This window comes from Pithys albifrons, chromosome 8 (genome assembly GCF_047495875.1).
Source record: "Pithys albifrons albifrons isolate INPA30051 chromosome 8, PitAlb_v1, whole genome shotgun sequence".
Taxonomy (NCBI): domain Eukaryota; kingdom Metazoa; phylum Chordata; class Aves; order Passeriformes; family Thamnophilidae; genus Pithys; species Pithys albifrons.
In genome coordinates this window covers 28,600,013-28,620,207 of record NC_092465.1, presented here as the reverse complement: position 1 = coordinate 28,620,207, position 20,195 = coordinate 28,600,013, and the positions used below count along the sequence as shown (strand labels likewise).

At 41.1% G+C, this 20,195-nt stretch overlaps 2 protein-coding genes across 3 annotated transcripts; one reads left to right on the top strand and one right to left on the bottom strand.

The window, feature by feature from the left end:
- Positions 1-719: 719 nt before the first annotated feature.
- TYW5 (tRNA-yW synthesizing protein 5) lies at positions 720-10,491 on the bottom strand. Of its 2 annotated transcripts, XR_011698372.1 has the most exons (9): positions 9,486-10,491; positions 8,515-8,669; positions 5,454-5,523; positions 4,518-4,562; positions 3,850-3,987; positions 2,849-2,936; positions 2,274-2,390; positions 1,744-1,919; positions 1,005-1,094 (listed from the first exon to the last, which is right to left on the bottom strand). XR_011698372.1 is itself a non-coding variant. In XM_071561774.1 (8 exons), exons 1-8 carry the CDS (start codon positions 9,618-9,620, stop codon positions 838-840), a joined length of 1,005 nt encoding a protein of 334 aa, XP_071417875.1. In that variant the 5' UTR covers positions 9,621-10,491; the 3' UTR covers positions 720-837. The 2 variants fall into 2 exon arrangements, 1 of the variants encoding a protein (XP_071417875.1); XM_071561774.1 differs by lacking the exon at positions 1,744-1,919 and having other exon boundaries at positions 720-1,094.
- A 6-nt stretch (positions 10,492-10,497) lies between these two features.
- On the top strand, positions 10,498-19,617 carry MAIP1 (matrix AAA peptidase interacting protein 1). Its single transcript, XM_071561775.1, has 5 exons — positions 10,498-10,852; positions 12,839-12,910; positions 14,637-14,763; positions 15,721-15,871; positions 17,470-19,617. The coding sequence occupies exons 1-5, from the start codon at positions 10,541-10,543 to the stop codon at positions 17,546-17,548; spliced, it is 741 nt and encodes a 246-aa protein (XP_071417876.1). The 5' UTR covers positions 10,498-10,540; the 3' UTR covers positions 17,549-19,617.
- Positions 19,618-20,195: the final 578 nt, after the last annotated feature.

Here is a 20,195-nt window from a genome sequence, read left to right as displayed (position 1 = left end):
GTTATTTCACAAGGCTTGTGTAAACACCATAATCTGCTGAAAAAGTAACCTTCTACAATGCCTGAACAACAGGCTCCATCCCAAAAGGTGCAATGCAAACCCTCTTTCATATGGTAACAAAGAGCACCTCAAATACAACTCCCAATAGATTCTATGTCTACTCCATAACTATGAACTTCATTGCAGATTCTAGGACTGCAGCTGACTGGATCTGTGGGCGTATTAATTGCAAGTGTTTCATTCTGCAGAAACAGCAATGCTGCCTGACTGCATGGGGCAGTGACAAACAAGGTTTTTTCCACAATACATTACACAGCTAGGAAAAGGGTAAATCATTTACCTTGCAGTCAAGCTGCTGCACAATTCTAAGCTTAACCTGGCATGATTAGCTTTTGCTTTTTTCCCATGCCCACTCAGTCTCACTACAAGGGGGAGAAGAAACTCCCCACACTTACCACAAGTTATTACTGAAAAAGAAACCGTGGCCATTACAGCCACCACCAATGGCTTTCCTAAACATTAATGAGGTCACATTCAGGAAGACATGCAGTTACTTCTAATCATGCATGATGTCAGCCCAGATACCAGAACTTCTGTTCAGAAAAATTTAAGTAGAACATTCCAAAAAAACAGTTATAAATGCAGGCACTGCAACTGTGTTCTCTCATGGTAGAAAAGACACCACCTCCAGATCAAGCAAACTATGCACTCAGTGCACATGAAAAACAAGATCAACAGTTTTTATTGGTCTCAAAATGCATGTACACATGCAGAGTTTCCATATTGACAAACAATTTTCTACTTGTACAGCAGCTTGCTGAATTACAATGTGTTATTCTACCCATAATCATTCCTATAGGCCTTTTCTTGGATGCGTAACACCATTCTCCGAGCATAAAAATCCCTATATTCCTCAGGTAGTTCTTCAAGTGTTTTCAAGGCCCTGTCCAAGATCTGTATAGCTCTAGAGGCTGCCATGGGGTCTTTATTTCCATAAGTGTCAGTCTTATCATAGGATTCAGCAGGAAGGTGCTTCCAAAAGACGTTCAGTGCCACTCCAAATTCCTCAGAAATTACATTGTGGAACCACAAAGCTGTAGAAAGAAGAATGTCTAAAATAAAAATTACTATCCAAAACTTCCACGTGACTCATAACAACTGTCAGAATGACCCAAACTAAAGCTAGCTGAGGAAAAGCCTCAACTACTGTATTTTTTGTTTATTTATAAATATTTATCCCAAAATATATTGCACTGTACCAAATTTAAGAAGTTCTTCAAGATGTTTAGATCAATCTGCAAATTCACATGAAAGTAACAATTGCTGAAGTATAGAGATACTCAAATGAAAGCAAATGATAACCATGTGTGGGATGAAGATAAGACTTTGTCAGCATCCTGGAATGTGTATCACTGAAAAAAAGATGGGTTTTGAGAAATGTGTGCAGTTACTATGGAGAAGGCAGCAGCAGCCCCTCTTCCTAACCTGCTAACACAGCAAAAGTGTGACATACTATTATTTAAGTGTAACCAAAGGTTTCTTTAGGAAGAAAAGCACACGGTAAGTTCAAAATTAAGTCCTAAAAACCTACTGCCTTCTTGTTTACTGACTTGTTTATATTGCCCAGATCATATAAAAGCAACAGAATAAGCATCTGCTGCAAGCTCATGAAGAGTTAAAACAAAATCAGTAACAAGTAAGAGTAGTTCAATAGGAGTAATTCAAATGCTTTTCCCTGCTTACCAGAATTTGTCATCTCAGCCCAGGAAGCAGCTTTATATTCTCTGCTTATACAGAAAAGGGATTAGGATTTGTTTTTCCACTCCTCAAAGATGATTACAAAATTCTAGAAGGTCCAGCAAGTTTACCATCCATAATTCTCACTGGATCACATGCTCCCAGTGGCTTAAGTGCCAGAGCTACAGAAGAACAGAAATGGTACTTCACTCAAATTCTGTCATTAGGAAACTCAGGTCACTGAAGTAATTTCAGATTTCACAAAGTGAGTTTATAGTATTAATCTACTAAGACATAAATTCAGAAGCATAGAGTGCAAACTTGAGGGACAATAAGATTTGTAGGTAGATATAATAATACCTTTTATCAGAGTAATTGTACAGTTGCAAGAAGTAGACAAATTTTGTCAGCACCTTTCAATGGTCCTACTTATAACACAGGAATGCTTTAGTAACCTCTTACCATCTCTAGAAATGAAAAATTAGAAACAAGACTGTTTAATAACATGCCATGGTCAGGAACCATTTGTTACTTACCTGGAATAAATAACACATCTCCTGCTTCCAGGAAACACTGATAGCGTTTGGCTTTTACAAAAAGGGGATATTTCTCCATGTCTGGGTTATCCACATCCAGCACCTCTGATTTAGTACCTAGGAAAGTTTTCAGTGAATTAAGTATTCCTACTCTTCCAACAGTAACAAAGCATTATCACATTGCTGGAAATGGCAGTTCTTGAATCAAATTCAATACTGGTTTATTGTTCTCTAAGTGTAAAAAGGAAGGAAACCTGATGGCAGCGTTGTCTACATTTGTCCTGTAACTGCAACCTTATTAACATTAAAAAACACTTTTCCTGACATTTAAAACACCATTTTGAGCCCTGACAGAACACTGTACTCCTCCAGTGAGGTGCTGAAAACAATCAGTCAAAGCTGCTGTTCTCCTTAGCTTTGACTAAGGCCAACAGGATCAGAGCTAAGGGAATAAATTACTTTTTTTGCATCAAGTCTTATGTTAGTGATTATTTTCTACAGGGAGCTTCACACTTGTGAGCCAACAGGCAACTCTGATCACCACACTCTGAACTAGATACCTATGGCATGCATACCTGATAAATACAAATATGGTGCATCTCGAGGACTGTACAAAACAACTCGTTTTCTCCCTGTGACTTGGATTAAGAAGTTATCCATTACCTGGAATAAGCATAATAAGAGAGATGTCAGTCACAAGTTAAGAATGAATATATAGGATTCAACTAATTAATTATTAGCTTAAAAGAGGGAATTATTAAAACCTTCCCATGTTAAGAATTAGCTGTAAGAGCTTTCACATACAGTTAATTTAAAAAACTTAAGATTCTCAGGAACTTTACCCCCGTAGCTGCACATTATTGACAAATAGTGTATCTGAAAACACAGTATTCCTTTCCAATAATTTTGGGTTTTTCCTGAAATAAGAATCAAGTTCTTCCATCTTAAACACAAAGACATGCCATACTTCAGACATATAAACCAGCAAAATATAACACAAAATATATTGTGGGTTCCTTTTCTCTTTCATTGTTACCCTTACCTCATTTTGCTGACTATTTATTGATAAAGGATTCTTTTTCCTAATTATAATGCAAAAACTATTTTTCTTATAAATAAATTTATTCAGAATTCATTGCACAATTTTAGAAGACAATCTTATTTGGAATCTATTGCACTGCAGCCACAGACAACTACAATCATTATACAATTGGCAATGTGTTCTACAGTTGGATTTGGCCATTAGAATAAAAAAAATAATGTAATGTTGAAGACAAAAATGTTGAAAGTTACTGTGTTTCAGATTTTTAACTGAAACTCAAAACAGTAAAAAAAAACCCCAAACCATAATTTAATATTACAAATATGGAATTAGACATAAACCCAGTTAAGATATTATGCCCACTCAATGTATCTATTTAAAATTCACTGTACCACTGAATGTGATTCATTTCACTATTTCAAAATATATGAAGTTTGTTATTATTCTCTGATCTTAGTCAGAAATTTGATCCTTGTTATCTCAATTCTGTAATGCCATCTGCAACATTTTATGCTAAACCTATGTATTACCTACATCATAATGTGTCCATAACTGTAATCCAGCTGAGCTGATGCGGAAGACACTAGAAAAAAACTGCTCCTTCTCAAAATACTCTGGAATTTGAACATCTTTTGCCAAAACAGGAAACTGCTTCCTGATATCTGCAATATCCTGGAACAAAAAGAACATAACTCTCAGAGCACCATATATGCACATTTAAATGAGGAAGCACTTCACTATCATTTCCCATCATATCCATCACTATCCTTCACTATCATTTCCCATCATATGAAACACAGGGCTGGAACTTCTGGATTGGCAAATGCCTGAACACAGAAATGCTTTTCAGCATGACGTTAACAAGAACAGCCAGAGAGCTGCTTTGAGCCATGGCTGCTGGAAATCACACTGAAGAAGCAAGAGATCAGCAGAAACCCTTTTATATTAGCTTAGGACAAAAACTAAAGAAAGGGAGGTTAGCAATGTACTCTTCAGACATCAGCTAAGCTCTCATGTACCAGCAACTATTTTAGACACTTAAGATTTAAATATTCTGACCTAAATCCACTCAGATTCACAAACAAAGGGACCTAAATAAGTTGTATGTCCCTGTTATACACCCAGCAGATTACAGTGGGCTTTAAAACAATATCTCCAAATTGCAATTTTAAAAACTGGAACTGTAATCTCAAGTAACTCACCTTCCTGGCATCTTCACCCACGGATCGCAAATAGTACTTTTCATCCTGAAGAGAAAACCAAAAAGAATTGTTGCAGTATTTTTAATAAGAATTACAAACACTTAAACAAAGAGCCTGTATTTTCTCATTATTTCAATGCAGAGCTTCATTAAAATATGGTACAAATAAATTGCATCTACAAATTCAGCTGCTTTGTTATACTGCCTTTACTCTACTGATCCCTGCTGTTCACCTCAAGAAATGGGAAAAATATGTTAACTGAAAGCTGAAGAGTAAAATGGGGGAGACTTGACAACTTCTTCAGAATTGCTATTACTGAACAGACTCAAAGCAAATGCAGATTGTAGTTTAAGCTGCTCAGAACTCTGATGCAGGAAGCTTATTTTAATTGGTTTCAAAACTTACAGCATTCTATGTAGCATAAAAGGTAAAGAACATGTCTACATTCAAAACTGTTTGCTTCCTAATCACAGTTATCTGAAAAATCCCTAGCCTGAACATTGATATATAAAGATAGCCACACATTTGCTACTCACAAATCATGTCACAATAAATCTGGATTTGTATTTTGACAGCAGATGTAATCAAACTCTGAAATATCTTCATGACATTTTCTTGCAAAACACACATATCATACAGTTGTTATTCTGAAGCAAGGTTTGACTTCTAAATTTTATCTTGGAATTTTTACTCATGTAAGCAGTTTTTGTTAAAAGAAACAGGATGACTGAAGTTAACCACACTGTACACATACGAAACAACTTCGGAGAAAAACTACTCCTCCTCCCAGTTTTAACTTGGCACCAAGCTACAAAAAAGATAAATCTAAAATCAAGTGGTTCACTGAAGTAAAACTTCATATTGCAATTCATCGTTTTCCTTTCCATATACTGGCAAAGTAACTGACTGAACAAACTGTGACACTAAGGAAATTACCTCTGAAAGAAAGTACTCCTGGTGGTTGATTTCAGCTGCTCTTCGGACAAATACATCAAAGGGGAGAGTTCTGAAATATAAATATTTAAGTTGATACCATGAATCAATGTAACAACTCATGGTATAAACACTTGGCTTATAAACTCCCTTACCACATCAAGTATAACAGAGGATACAATATGCTGCTCTTTTACTTTTTTAACTTAATATGGTGACCAATGTGTTTGCAGCAGATACTTGCAGAGTTCTACTGAGATACAAATCCTACACTTAGAAACTTCTCTGGTTTAGTAAATTGTTGCAATGTATATCCAAACAGAATCCTGTAATTCCTGAGGCTGGAAGGCACTTCTGGAGATCCTCCAGTCCAACCCCCTTGCCAAAAGCAGGATCAACTACAACAGCTTGCTCAGGACAGCATCCAGTTTGGTTTTGTGTATCTCCAAGGGTGGACCCTCCATAACCTCCCTGGGCATCCTATTCCATTTGTTACACTGTTTGACCATCCTTGCAGTAAAAGAAGGGCGGGGGGAGTGTGTTCAACAGATTAACAGAATTTTCTGTATTTCAGCTTATGCCCATTGCCTCTTGTCCTGTCATCATGACCCTGAGGAGAATCCAGCTCCATCTTTACCCCCCCCCCCATTTATACAGTATTTTACTATTTATACACTTTGGTAAGATCCTTCTTGAACTTAGAAGTTATGAATGGTTTGAGTCACAGCACAAATCTCTTCACAGTCAAATTAAGACTCAAACTGTGGCCAATGCCTGGTAATACTTGCTTAGACTGTTCATGTAAGTGTGTCATTTTTAGGCTTGTTTACTGTACCTTTTTATAAATTTGCAGAAAAGCTCAGCATCAAAAAACTACCAGGAACATACACATGTTTATATCTATCCATTTTCTGCTGTCAATTTGTGCATGAACACAGATAACTATTTCATTTGCGTATCTCTAGAATTTATTTCAGTTATCTGATTTCTTTTAAATATGTGCTTCTCCAGCTGAGCAACTCACAGGGATTTTGATACTTTCAAGTGTTTCTTTACAGTTTTCCTAAACAAAACTTCAGAAGATACAAAGAGAATCACTGGGCATCAGAGCTGGTCCCTCTGAGGTCAATAAAAGTGTTACATATTTATTAGATAATGGGAGCTTTTCATATAGATTTCAGATTTTGGTATCAGCTGATAGATGAATGGCAAACCAAACACAAGCAGCAACAGGATATATATTCACTGCTATGAATAGTATGTTATGAATTCAATGTTACATTCACTCAGCTCAGCATCTCACATTAGGTGTGACTAGACAATAAATTACTGAATATAAGTATCACATTTCAGAATAACCTCCAAGCACCCAGGGTTAAGAGGAAAACTACCCTCGAGGGATTTTTTTCTTGATCCTGTTCTTCCTTTTACCAGAATATGAACCTGCATCACGCACTACTTAGACCAATTCTCTAAATGCTTTAGGCTTGTTTGTAATGGGCAAAATACAACAACCACTGAACTCAATGGAAAAACAAACAAGAACCAATGCTCTGACTTCAGCTGAACTGTTATATCATGCCCATTGACACTTGCTGCTGAAGAAAAGTGAGACCACAGCTCCATCACAGCTTAAACTGATGCATGCTAGTGCTGCCACAGCTCTGTCCTTGCTGTCTACCCTTATCACCCCATCTCCTCGCCTACAGTAGCACAGACAGTCATCTGACCTCTCAATGAACCTGCTTGCAAAGCTAAAACAGCATAGAAACATTCAGATTTCTGCAGCACATCACACCGTGGCTGAATGAGTTCCAGAACCGACACAGACAGGGGTAGGAGCAGGTAACTTACAACAGGACTGCACCACTACTGATGTGCCTCAGGTTAAACTCAGGGAACTGAAAGTTAAGCCCTCAGTGTTTCTATTGTTTTGGTTCTACCTGTTCTCCCTTCAGATTGGAATGAGGGGCTTGCTATGGAAAGGGTCAAAGCTTCCTGAATTTCAAGTGAAGTAGCTGAAAATCCTGAAGTACAATCAGGACTATACTGAAGCACAATCAGAGCATCACACATTCCATATGGCTGTCTACAAACCTGCTAAAACTACACACTGGATCAACTGGATGTGAGCCCACAGTAAGAAAGATCGTTAAAAAACCAAAACAAAACTGAGCAGGGAAGATAAAATATGGAGATAAGGCAAAATCCTTCAAGTACAGCCTAAACTCAAAGATTCAAAAGTTCATTATGCAGTGACCAGAACATACCATGACTGTAATCTGCTTTTTTCCCTTGAACAGGGTCCACTCAAAGACTTGAAGCTTGTTTACACTTACAGCATACACTTCCACCTGCTTAAAAGTCTAACAGACTGAACACATCCTGTTCCTGCCTGGGGAAAACAAACAACAGCTAAAATAAAGGCACTTACCCTTGAAGAACAAGAGGAACTTCAGAGGAGATCAAGGGGTTTTATGACCTTCATTCAGATTAAAGAGCTTGTGAAACATGTGATATCCACTAGTTTGAACATTCTGAGAACTGCACATCCTAACTTTGGAAGGAGCTTGGTTTTAATGAGCTACACCCCTCCCAGTGTGGAATACCCTGCCTGCCACTCACCAGCATTCAAAGAGGTTCAGACATGTGGTGAGTCAGAAACCACCATTATTCAGTAACACTGAAAACAGGCTGTATAAGTAAACAAGTTATCATTCAGTTATCAAGGGTGTTTTGGTTTGCTTTTTTCATTTATAGTAGCAACTGCCAGGCTCAAATATCTTAGAGGAGTGCTCTGTTAAAATACCTTAGTAACACTCCTCCATGACATCACTTTTAAGGTGCTGTTTGGCCCCTCATTTCACTCTCACAGTATTTATTCAGGACACAAAGCTATTTGTGAATAGAACAGGGAGAAACCAAGGACAGCACTTTGACACATAAATTAATGTTTTCACAAACTGTCTTTATATTCCCACCCTCAGCTTCAAACAGATGCACTGTATGTCTGCAAGCTGCAAGCACATGCCTTTAAAATACAAGAGGCCTTGGAGTGGAGTACCTATACACAAAGTTCTTACTGAGGAAATCCATCTGTGGCACTGTGGAAACGTGAATCTTTACTTCTTTAGATCCTTCAGCTTGGCTCAAGTAATCTACTGTCCATTTGGTGGTGCAAGTGCCCAGTTCCAGTCCTGTCAGCACTACAGGCTTTCTCTAAACAGCAGAAAAAAAATTCAATTGTGAAATGATCATAACATCCAGTGGAAAACTACCAGAATTAATTTTTCAAGTTACATCCATGCAAACAAGTCAGTTGAATATCAGGACCCACTACACAAAGTTACAGCTTATCTGTGCACAAACAATGTGAATTGGAATGCTGAATGTTGATACAAAACACAGTAAATTGTGGGACTGTGTCTTCATTAACTATATCCTCTTTCCTAGTGGGGTAAGGAGGGATATGGAGAGGCAAAGACAATTTTAACCTGCACTTTGTGCTGGGGCCAAAGACTAAGCCAGACTAAGAAATAGATTTCACTCTAGCCAGAGTTCAGCAGAAAAGCTGCAAAAGATTACAAAGTAAAGGTGCAGATTGTGAGCTAAGGTGGTGTTATATGTTCTCATGGGAAGCTCTTTTCACATCTGTAAAGGTCCCCCGGTGCTGACAACCATGAACAGGTTTGAGCCAGCACAGAAAAAAAAACAGCAGAAAGACACTTTTGCTTTGAATTGGGACCTCGGAGGGGAAAAATGGATCAGAGATGACAAAGCTACAAAGCCAAAGGCCACACTTCTTTTAGTCACTCCCAAAGGAAATGGACTCGCCGAAGCGAGAACCTCCTCGCTCCTGAACTCCCACTCAACGCACTGGACCACGGCAGCTCTCCGGGAACACTCAAACCCAATCCCTGCGGTCTGCCCGCACCAGCCGTGCCTGAGGGGAGCCACCGGACACCTCCTGCCTCGCCCGGTGTCCCCGAGCAGTCCCGGCCCGCTCCGCCGGGCCCCGCTCACGGCATCCCATACCCGCGGGTAGATGTCCCGCAGGAACCGCTCCCGCGTCACCCCGGCCAGCCGCTCCAGCTCCACGGCTGGCTGCTCCCTCCGCTCCAGCTCCCCCGCTGGCCGCTCCAGCTCCCCCGCTGGCCGCTCCAGCTCCATTCCGGGCCGCTCCAGCTCCACCGCCAGCCGCTCCCGCCGCTCCGTGGCCGCCGATGACCCGCGTCCGTCCCTCCGCTTCCCCCGGAAAGCAGAGCCCGCGCAGGAACGTTCCCAGCCTCTCCCTCTAGGAAGGACCGGGAGCCCGCGGATCGCGGGAATTGTCAGGGTTGGAAGGGACCTTTGGAGACCATTTAGTCCAACGCCGTGCCGAGCAGGGGCAGCTGGAGCAGGTGGCACAGAACGCCTCCAGGTGCGGCTGGAATGTCTCCAGAGGAGGCTCCACGCCCTCCCCGGGCACTGCTCAGTGCTCTGCCAGCCTCAGCGTAAAGTTCTTCCTCGTATTGAGGTGACACTTCTGTGTTTTAGTTTATGGCCATTGCTCCTCGTGCTGTCACTGGGCACCACCGGAGGGCCTGGCACCCTTTGAGACATCTCTATGCACTGATAAGATCCCTCTCAGTTCAGACCGAACAGGCCCAGCTCCCGCGCTCTCTACTCGTGAGGGAGAAGCCGCAGATCCCACACCGTCTCTGCGGCCCCCGCCGGACGATCAGCGGCATCTCCAGGCCCAAGCGGTGCCGGGCAGGGCAGAGCAGAGCAGAGCAGGGCAGAGTAGTGCCGGAACCGAGCGGGGCGGGTCAGGGCGGGGCAGTGCCAGGGCAGGGCAGGACCGGACCGGAGCGAGGCAGGGCAGGGCAAGGCAGGGCAGAGCAGTGCCGGAACCGAGCGGGGCGGGTCAGGGCAGGGCAGTGCCAGGGCAGGACCGGACCGGACCGCAGCAGCGGCGCCGCCCCCGGGCTGGGCCCTCCCGCGGCTGTGACGGGGCCGCTCAGGCCCCGGGCCCGCGCCGGAACTGGCGGCGGCGGCTGTTTCCGCGGGGCGGGAGTTGCGAGCGGACGGGGCGGGGCAGGCCGGGCACGATGGCGCTGCGCTGCGCGGCCCCGGGCCGTGCCCGCTGGCTGGCTCGGGCACTGGCGGGCCCAGCTCGCCTCCCGCCACCTCCCGCAGCCGCCCCGGCCCCGCTGCGGCCCGCCCGGGTCCCCCCGACCCGGCCTAGCGCTCGGTTCGCCAGCACGGCCGAGCCCGGCCCTGAGGGCCCGCAGCGGCGTGTGGTGGTGGTGAGGGTCACCAGCCCCTTCGCCTGGCTCCGCACCCGCTTCTACTACCTGCTCATCCGCCTCTACTTCGACCAGGAGTTCAGCGTCGAGGAGTTCACGCGGGGGGCCAAGCAGGTGAGCGGGCCCGGGGGGAGGGACCCGCTGAGCTCCCGGCGCTTTCCGTGCCCGCCCTCGGTGTCACGGAATCACAGAATCCATTGGGTTGGAAAACGCCTCTTGAGATCATCACAGAATGGGTCAGGCTGGAAGGGACCGCAGTGGGTCATTGGCCCAACCACTCTGCTCTCGCAGGGTCATCCTCAGAATTGCGTCCAGGCGGTTCTGGAGTATCCCCAGTGGGGGAGACGCCACACCCTCCCTGAGCAATCTAATCTGTGCCAGTGCTCGGTCACCTGAACAGTGAAGTTTTTCCTCACGTTCAGGTGGAATTTCTGTGCCTCACTTTCTACCCGTTGCCTCTTGTCCTGTTGCTCGGCACCACCAAGCAGAGCCTGGACGATGCTTTAACACCCTCCCTTCAGATATTTATACACGTCACTGACGTCCGGTCTCAGTGGTCTCTTCTCGAGGCTGAACAGGCCCAGTTCCATCTCGTAAGAGAGATGCTCCAGTCCCCCAGTCAGCCACACCTGCTCCAGGAGCTCCATGTCTCTCTTGTGCATTCAATCCAGCCTGTAACTCATCACCACCGTGTCAGCTTAGCCCTGGCACCAGCTGCCACATCCAGTCTTTCCTTGAACACTTCCAGGGATGCTGATTCCACCACCTCCCTGAGCAGCCCATTCCTGTGTTTAACAGCCCTTTCTGTGAAGAAATTCCTCCTGATGTCCAACCTGATGTCGTGTGGGGACATTGTAGTGCCACGTGTAAAATACAGGGAGTTCCCCACTGCTGGCTCCAAGCACCACACTTTGGGGGGAGTGATATAAGCTGTTCTCCAGGAATTTCTGGTTTTCACAGATCCTACAATTCAAATGAGCTGGTTTAGCAGTTCCTCAAAGCAGCATGAAAGAAAGTGCTTCTGAACATTGTAGAGACTTTAAGGGGAAATGTATCTCACTTAGCAGGTTTCCCTGAACTAACAAAGCTTAGGCAGGCACAGAGCTGGTGCATATGTTTGTTTCTCTGAATTTATGAGCCAAGTAAGCTTTGTCAACAGAATGTGTCAAAGAGGTAATGATCTCAAAGCTCATCATGTACACAGTTGTCTGCTGTGAAACTTCCAGTTATTTACTTTTAACAAAAAATTCCAGTTCAAAACAACACATCAGGGGACAGAAAGTTAAAATGATTCAGATCAAGAGAGAAAAAACCCCACAACCTCCATACCAGATTATTTGCCATGTGCGTAGAACCTGTTTTATCTTGTCCTAGTTTATTTTTTGTTTGTTTTTACTCACTCTAGAGTCCTAAACACACTATACTTTACAAGTACACTACTTCAATATGCACAGGCATTATTGTATGTAAAAATACCTGCAAAATTAAGGGGGGAAAGGGAAGTTGAGCTTCCTGAAGTTTAAACACTAAACCAGATTTCTAAAGAAAGTTTTTAAATTGGAGCTTCAGTTTTGACTGGGACCAAGAGATGAGTTGGGAAAGAGGGCAGGGAAACAAAATATTTACAGGGAAAGACATAGACTGTTGGAATTATCAGAAAGAGTAAAAACAACATACAGAGTACTGCAATGCTTTTTTTTAGTAAGCTATGCATTCACTAATCTATTATCAAAGGGTTTGATGCTTTAAATGAGAGATTGAAAAGAAATCTTACGTATTTTTCTGTTCATGAAATCACTTTTTTAATCCTGAAGGGCTTGCATTTCAGTGGTGACACCTCTGCAGATATTGAAATCGTAAATTGTGGAATATTTGAGTACCTTGTCACATAACTCAGTTGGTTAAACTTGGTTGTAATAATGCCAAGGTCATGGGTTCAATCCCCTGTGTGGGCCATTGACTTAAGAGTTGGACTTGATGATCCTTGTGGGTCCCTTCCAACTCAGAATAGTCTGTGATTCTGTGATAATGATGGATTAGTCTGAAAAAATACACCAACCTAGTGTTACTTGTTCATGTATATTTTTTTCTGTTTGGTAGGCCTTTTCTGTTGTTTCAAAGCTGCTGTCTCAGCGTAAACTTGACCTGTTGGAGGGACTTGTATCAGCAGAGGTAAATGCTTTCCATCTCCTGTTCTAGAAACTGATTTTCCATTGTGAAGTATCGTGCATTTGACCTGTCATTATCTACAAGTACTTCTAAGTTTGGTTTAATTTGGGCAAAAACATCCTATCACAGAACAGGGTAATTGTTTGTCCTGCAGCTTCTTTTATGTTTAATTTCAAGGCATGCAACTTAGTTTAAATTTACTGTAGTTAAAATAAAGTCTGTTTTTGCCATTGAGCGTAAGGACCAAATGCCACAAAGATGGCTGGTGTCCCAGGGAGGAAAGGCAGCAGGCTGTGCATGGCAGGTGGAATTGCTGTCTCAGTCTGTGCACCAGAATTCAGATGAAGAGAGGAATGGTTTGTGTTCATCCCTGCTGCACTGATGTGTTCCCACCCCAGGCAGATCACACAGACAACCACTGGTTTTGGCTGAAAGGCCTCAGTCTTGTGTCACGGTCTCAGGGATGTGACTGACCTGGTTAAATCTCAGTGCTGTACTTTCTGTGGTTTTATGAATTTTTAATTGCTGAAGTTGTCTTGGCCTTCCCAGGGCATGGAGGTGGCAGATGGATCAGAGGGAAGTGGAGGAGGTACTCCAGGTCTGTGTCTGCTGTGTTATGGGATGTCAGCGTGGCCTGCCCTATTGCCACCCATGCCTTTGCAGCAAAAACTCTGGTGCTGTTCTAGTGCATCCCCTCTGAACAATCTTGCCTCCTCACTCTGAACAGAGATAGCAATAAAATGTGAGTTGTTTCTTACTGTTGTTTTCAAAGAGCATCTCCTCTTAAAAGGTCATCTTAAATTTTTCAGGTTTACCTTGATCCAGAGACCTCATGTAGCCTGATGATGGAGTAGATGAGGCTATGATACCACACTACTTTATTGTTTCTTTTGAACAGTGAATTTTGTACCCAAAAATGTATTAAGAACCAATGTCTTCTAGTGAAAATTGCCTCTTGCTTCCATGTAACCTCTGGAGTTGTTTGTTATTCAGAAATGTCAAATCAAGTGAGGGTAAAAACTGAGTATTGTTGAAAAACAGGTGCTGCACAGCTTCATCCTTCCTTGTGACTTGATTTTCTCCTGTGGTGTTTGAGGTGATGCCTCTGGGCAGTTTGTGCACCACACTGTTTTCCCACTTAACGCAGCTGTGTGGGCTGTGGGACACTCGGATACTGTGGATGTGAATGTGGTATGGCACTTAATCCCCAGAGCAATGACTTTTCAATCTTTTCTGTTTTGCAAGTGTTTAAACTTTTTCTAAATGGAATGCAGATCACAGAATGGTAAAGATAAACTTAATGATGATGAAACTGATTTTCAAAGAAGTTTGTGAGCAATAACTAAGAAATAATTGAATGAAAAGCTTAGGAACCTACACACAGCAAGAAATCAGCTGTGAGAAGGCAGAGTGTATGGCTGTGGGAGATGAACTGCTGTTTTCTGGGGTTACATGCCTTGCAATGCAGCTGCTGTTTTGACAGAACTTTTTCTAAACATTTTTAAGATAACTGGGTTTTCATTGGTTTTGAGCAGTAAATGGATCTTCTTCAGTCCTGCTGAGTGAGGGTTTAGGAGGGCCCAGACTTCCCAGTGCTTTTTCAGTTCTGCTGTTTGTACACGTTGCACAAATGTTTTAGCAATACAGCTCATTCTATTAACTGCAGTAGAAAAAGATTGTTACTTCAATTTCCTAATGAAAAACTAAGTGCCAGTTTTTCTGAATTTAGGTACTTCAGGTGCTGAAGGAAAAGATTTCTTTGCTCCCTGACAGCCACAGGGATGCTTTAGCAGCTGACATTGATTCAATCATGTACACAACAGAAGGAGATGTTCGCATTTACTATGATGATGATGGTATGTTTAGAACCCTAAAACATTTCAGCAATGACCACTCATTTCCTGGGTTTGCTACTAAACAGGTGTTTTCCTTATAGATGTGTTTTTTCAGTACTGCTTCTCTTTCTTTGTTTTTCTCTTTGTAGTTCCTTTTTATATAATTTCTTGATTTCCTTTTAAACCAGAAACAAGAGATTATTGTTAATATGTCATGGTACTGTTTTGACTTCTGGTTAGGTTTTGGTTATTCTTTTATACAGACTTTTATTTTATTAGTCCTCAGCAATCTGAAAACATTAAAAAATAACTATTCTATTATTTGCTGAAAGCTCTTTGCTTCAACAATGAAAATACATCTTCAAAGAAGAATAATGAAGGCTGGATAATGAAATAAATTTTAGTCTTCTAGTCTTTTTTAATGGAATATACTTTGTTATAGGACTCTTTGATTTTTTTTAAAGTTAGTGATGAGCCCAAACAAGTTTTTCTTTTAGTTGGATACCAACATTTAGTGTTCTGTTCACTATCAGGTACAGTTGAGACAATTTGTAGTCTAACCATAAGTCTTCTATTGAGCATTTCAAGTTGAAATAGACCCAAGTGAACTTTTTTCCTGATTTGGGAGATAAGAATTTTTTTTCCTTCTTAGATTATTCCTGAGTTTGAACTACTGTATGTACTTTTGTCATACCAGTAGTTAACTTTGGACCTTTTGGGAACCATCCTTTTTTCATAATATACAGTGTCACACCACAGTCATGCTAAAACATACTTTTTACAGAGTATTTTTATTGTTGTCAAACAGCATGAACATGGCTTTAAATAGCTTTATCACTCATTCTGTCCTGTATTCTTTATGGCTGAAGTCAACTGTCCTTCCAGGGTCTCCCTAGAATATGTGCTAGGTAGCCAATAGGAGTATTTGACCAATAGAAACATGAGGTCTAACTTATTGCTTTGATTTATTTCCAACAGGAAGAAAGTTTGTTAGCATCTTGATGTGTTTCTGGTATCTGAATGGTGCTAGTCTACCTGATGAAGTGCCAGGTGGAGCCAAAGTTTTTCAGATTGTGTTTGGAGATGAAAGCACAAAAGAAAAAAAACATCTTCTAACGGCAAACTATGAGTAAGTTTACTTGTCCCTTTTCCCCCACATGCCTGTGCTAGCTGTGTGGTAAGCAGTTCTGTCAGCATTCACACTGTGCTGGGGCAGAGCCCAGTGTGTTTTAATTTACCGTGATTCTAATCTAAGTTCATTATCGAAGTTCATTCTCATCTAGCTTTCCAGTTTTGATTTTAAGGCAATTTTTTAAAATACTCCTCTACAGTCATTATGTTATTACCTTGCTTCTGAGTTGACATTAATGGGATCTCCATCAGGAAGAGCAGCATTTGAAGCATTGAATGAGGTTTCTGAGCCTTTCCTGTGCTGTTCCTGCAGCTTTCAGGAAATAGCCGGGTTCTTGTTTTGCATTTCTTGTAGCACAGCTAACAGCAGTGCAGTCAAGCCAAGCAGTTAAGTGTGGTGCTGTTGACTTGTCACTTCCCCCAAAAGTCAGAACTACAATTAGCTGGAAAAGTAGTTCATGAGAGAGGAAATTCTGTAGCCAAATGCTTTCTGCATAAAGGCAGAACAAAGCAAGCATCACCTGGTATTCAAATAATTCATGCCTCTGATCCAAGCCTTCAAAGCTCACATTATATAGATGGATTTTTACAGGAATGCTTGTCAATAATATCTGTGTTGGTGTACTGATGTCAGAGCACTGCAGAAAATATCTGCACAGTTGGCCAAATGTACTAAAAATAAGATTGTCAGAAGTTGGGAAAGGTGAGGATTTTTGTGTGAGAAATGCAATGTAGTCAATGATTTCTACACCCACATTTGAGATTGACAGTGTGGGGTCTACTTGATGAGGAGCTCTGATACAAAGGTAACACTCAGGAGGACACCAGTGCTTTTTGCCTGGATGGATTTTTATGGATCCATCCCTGAGGTGAATTCAGCATCTTCTAAATTTCCATTCCCCTTAAGAGCCTTCCCTTAAAGCCTAAATACCTTGGCAATCCCCAGCAGAGAGATCTTTGCATGTACGTGTTCTTAACCTAAACACAACTGGGCAAAGACACTCCAGGCCTTGGAAGCCCAGTGTTAAGTGTTGGGGTGTCTGAAGAAGGCAGCATGCAGGAGCCAGTTTGCATGAAATTGCCAAGCAGTGATGTTATACTGCTCTTGTCATAGAATCACAGAATCGATTGGGTTGGACTGTTAGCTTGATCTTTGATGTAACTCTGAAAGTATATTACTTTTTAAAGTATAATTCAGTAAAAATGAAAATTTTCAAGTAGAACGTGTAGCACGTGGCTTCCCTTCACAATGTAATTACCATCCCATTAAATGAAACCCTTTATTTAGGGAGAAAGATCTGCCACAAAGCTTTATTCAAAACTTCTTTCTATTCTTGATATCAGAGTCTCTACTGTTGCTGCATGATCCTGTCTGTGGGATCTGAACCAAAACACTCTGAAGTCAGTGCCTTTTGTTTCTTACTATAGAAATAATATTTTTCTTCCATTTTGGGGCATAAGCACCAGAATCTAAGTAGCTTTTAGAGGAATAACCTTGATGTAAAATATTTTTGTCATCATTTCTTGTTGTGTTAGTAGCTCTATAAGATTAAGTAAATTTTAACAGCTCTTCACTTCAATTCTTTCCTGTTCCAGGTTCCAAAGGGAATTTACAGAAGGAGCAAAACCAGACTGGACAATTACACGTATTGAACATCCGAGGCTATTAGAATAAATGCCTCCTACAGCCTTTTTATGTACCATTGTAAATGTTCTGATGTAACAAATATCAGACTGTTTTGGGTCTCTTTTTTTTCCTTCTTGCCCTTTCCTCCCAAAAGACGGATGAATTTTGTATGTTTTGATTTCAAAAAAATGTTTCTGAAATTTGCACTGTGCTGCAGTACTACAATAAAGCCTCTTCCCTGGAACAGGCGAGTAGAAATTTAATTGGCTCCAATGCTCATCCAAGGCATTTAGACAGCACAGTTTCACTCAGTCAGGTGTTGACTTCTTATATTCTGAGAAAAAATGGTACTACTTGAAGATAAACACTTTAATGGCTCGTGGTTCTGAGTCACTTTCCTATTTTTTTTTCCCCCTAGGGACTGTACAGTATGTAACTGAATAATATGCAAGATGAAATAGAGGTAGATGGACTTAGATTGTCTGGCCTCAGCAGTTCATTTTGAGGTAATCTTACTTTTTGAGTATGTTGTGAGATTAAGAAAATTAGAGCCATTATCAGTATTTGCCACAGGATTAGAGTAAGAAAAAGATTTTATCGTTGCACTGTGAAAATGCATCATTAACCCATTCCTTTCAATTCAATAACATATAGGCAATTCCAGGCTTAGAGGTTTATGAAAGAAAAATCATTTGAAAACATGAATGGGAAAGAAGACATGATAGTTAAGTTAAATAAAGTCCTCTGTTTGAAATGCATGTTAAAGAAATGACCAAATCCTTAAAATTAGATGTTGCAAGGGAACAGTTTCCCAGTTCTCACTTTATCTCTGCTTTCTGGAACATGAGAATTATGGTGTAAGTAGCTTGAGGCTTTTATATGCACATCAACAGGAGATCATCGTAACAGGTTTTTTCATCCCCTACCTCAACTTCAAATATAAAGCTAATTTTCTACACAGGCATGTTGCAGACACTAGTGAAGTGTTTAGAAAGTGGAAAATGTACTCACCGTGATTCACAGTAGCTGTGATTGAAAGGTATAAATTAAATTTTCCACAGTTTAGCTCTTTTGATCAAGTGATTTAATGAAACATTTAAATTTTAGCAACAAGTTTTTAATGTCAAATCTTGGCAAAATAACTATGTCATTTTGTTCTGCCTTAGCAGCAGCAGCCTGGCCTTATAATGGAGAATTTGTGATTTGTTCTGTGGACAAATTTCAGTGGTGACAGAGCACCTTGTCAGGGGAGAACCAGAATTCTGTATATACAGCTATTGTGTATGCAGTCAGTCTGCAAAAGTTTGAGCCCAAGTGAAAAATGTTTATTGTTTTGTGGGCCATTTGCTGGAGAGATACACAAAGCTGGCATGTCCAGTTTGCTCACTGAATAATGTGCTGCAAAAAGCTGCCAACAGACTTACTTGACAGAGTAACAAGAGAAAAAGCAGAACACTAGTGAAGTGTAGAGATGCACTGCTGAAAGGAGTCATTATGGTGGAGCAAAAGAAGACAAAAGCCAGTGAAGCCATCTTTTTATTCAGGAGTGTCTGCTTTCATGTTTAAGTAACGTGGGTCTATTTAGAAACACTGGTATAGCTTAGTTTTTAATTTGGGTTACTTTATTAGTATCTTTTTTGTTTGATTAGGTGTATTACAATGAGTGTCTGTCATGATGGATGAAGAATTAGTCTTATTCATGAGTGCTCCACTTCTGGTTACAAAGGCAAAGCAGACCCCTGTGTGTGACTAATTATGAAATTGGTTTGGTTTGTTCATTATAAAATTGTTGCTTGATACAAACATGCTCCAAATCAATAACACAGTTTTGCCGCAAAAGATGTAATTGGAAATTTACACAAACTGTTTTCTTCTTTTCAAGTTGTATCTTGTGTGTTGGGGCCAGAGGGGGCAGCAGTTGGATATTTGTAGATTTTTCTGCCTCTAATCTTCATTTAAAAAATTATCCTGGAGAATGCAAATGTCCATCAGACACAGAACTACCTGTGGCCTTATTGCACCGTAAATAAATCAGAAAGGCACATAAATTACTAAGCTTACTGTACTGGAAAGTGCTCTTCTCCCACAGTGAATAAAACTGATGTAATTAAACTGGATTTGTAGTCTAATACTGGTTTCAGAAGAAAATACACCACCATCACCCCACCCCAAAAAACACCACAAACAACCCCAAACACAGCTTGTAAGTAACAGACAAATGTACAGCTTAAAGTGGAGGATATTGAAGTTTATAGGAAGGTTTGACTCCTTTTTACCTGTTATCCATAAATTCTGTCATAAGTGTGATCATCATAGCAATTTATCAGAGTGAAGTGAACCTCACTGAAGGATGTTTGTCATGGAATCCACATTTTCTCTGATGAAGTACTTTTCTTCTGTGTCATTTGTTCAGGAAAAAATGGGAACTTCTGGTTTCTATGTTGCCATCCAAAAGTAGCAATAAAAATGTGTTTAGTTTCTTCAAGGGAATATATTTCTCTATGCTGTCAAGGTTGTGTCAAAAGTCCTGTGGCAAAAAGGATGAGTAAAGAGTTAAGTTTGCTTCATCTCAGTCTAAGACAGGGATGGAGAGAATATTGTCTTGTAATTTTGGCATTTCCAGTGCTGCCATTCAAGCATCTTGCTCTAAAAATCATAAGGATAACTTAAGTGTTACAGAATTCTAAAAAGAATT

Bases quoted from the DNA above. Each gene is read 5' to 3' on its own strand.
- MAIP1 (XM_071561775.1), top strand. From the start codon at position 10,541: ATGGCGCTGCGCTGCGCGGCCCCGGGCCGTGCCCGCTGGCTGGCTCGG. The intron at 12,911-14,636 runs GTAAATGCTTTC...TTCTGAATTTAG, and splicing joins AGGGACTTGTATCAGCAGAG to GTACTTCAGGTGCTGAAGGA. The intron at 15,872-17,469 runs GTAAGTTTACTT...TTCCTGTTCCAG, and splicing joins CTTCTAACGGCAAACTATGA to GTTCCAAAGGGAATTTACAG.
- TYW5 (XM_071561774.1), bottom strand. From the start codon at position 9,620: ATGGAGCTGGAGCGGCCAGCGGGGGAGCTGGAGCGGCCAGCGGGGGAG. The intron at 5,524-8,514 runs GTACTCCACTCC...TTTATATTTCAG, and splicing joins AGTAAGAACTTTGTGTATAG to AACTCTCCCCTTTGATGTAT. The intron at 2,937-3,849 runs GTAGGTAATACA...TGCTTATTCCAG, and splicing joins AGTTATGGACACATTATGAT to GTAATGGATAACTTCTTAAT.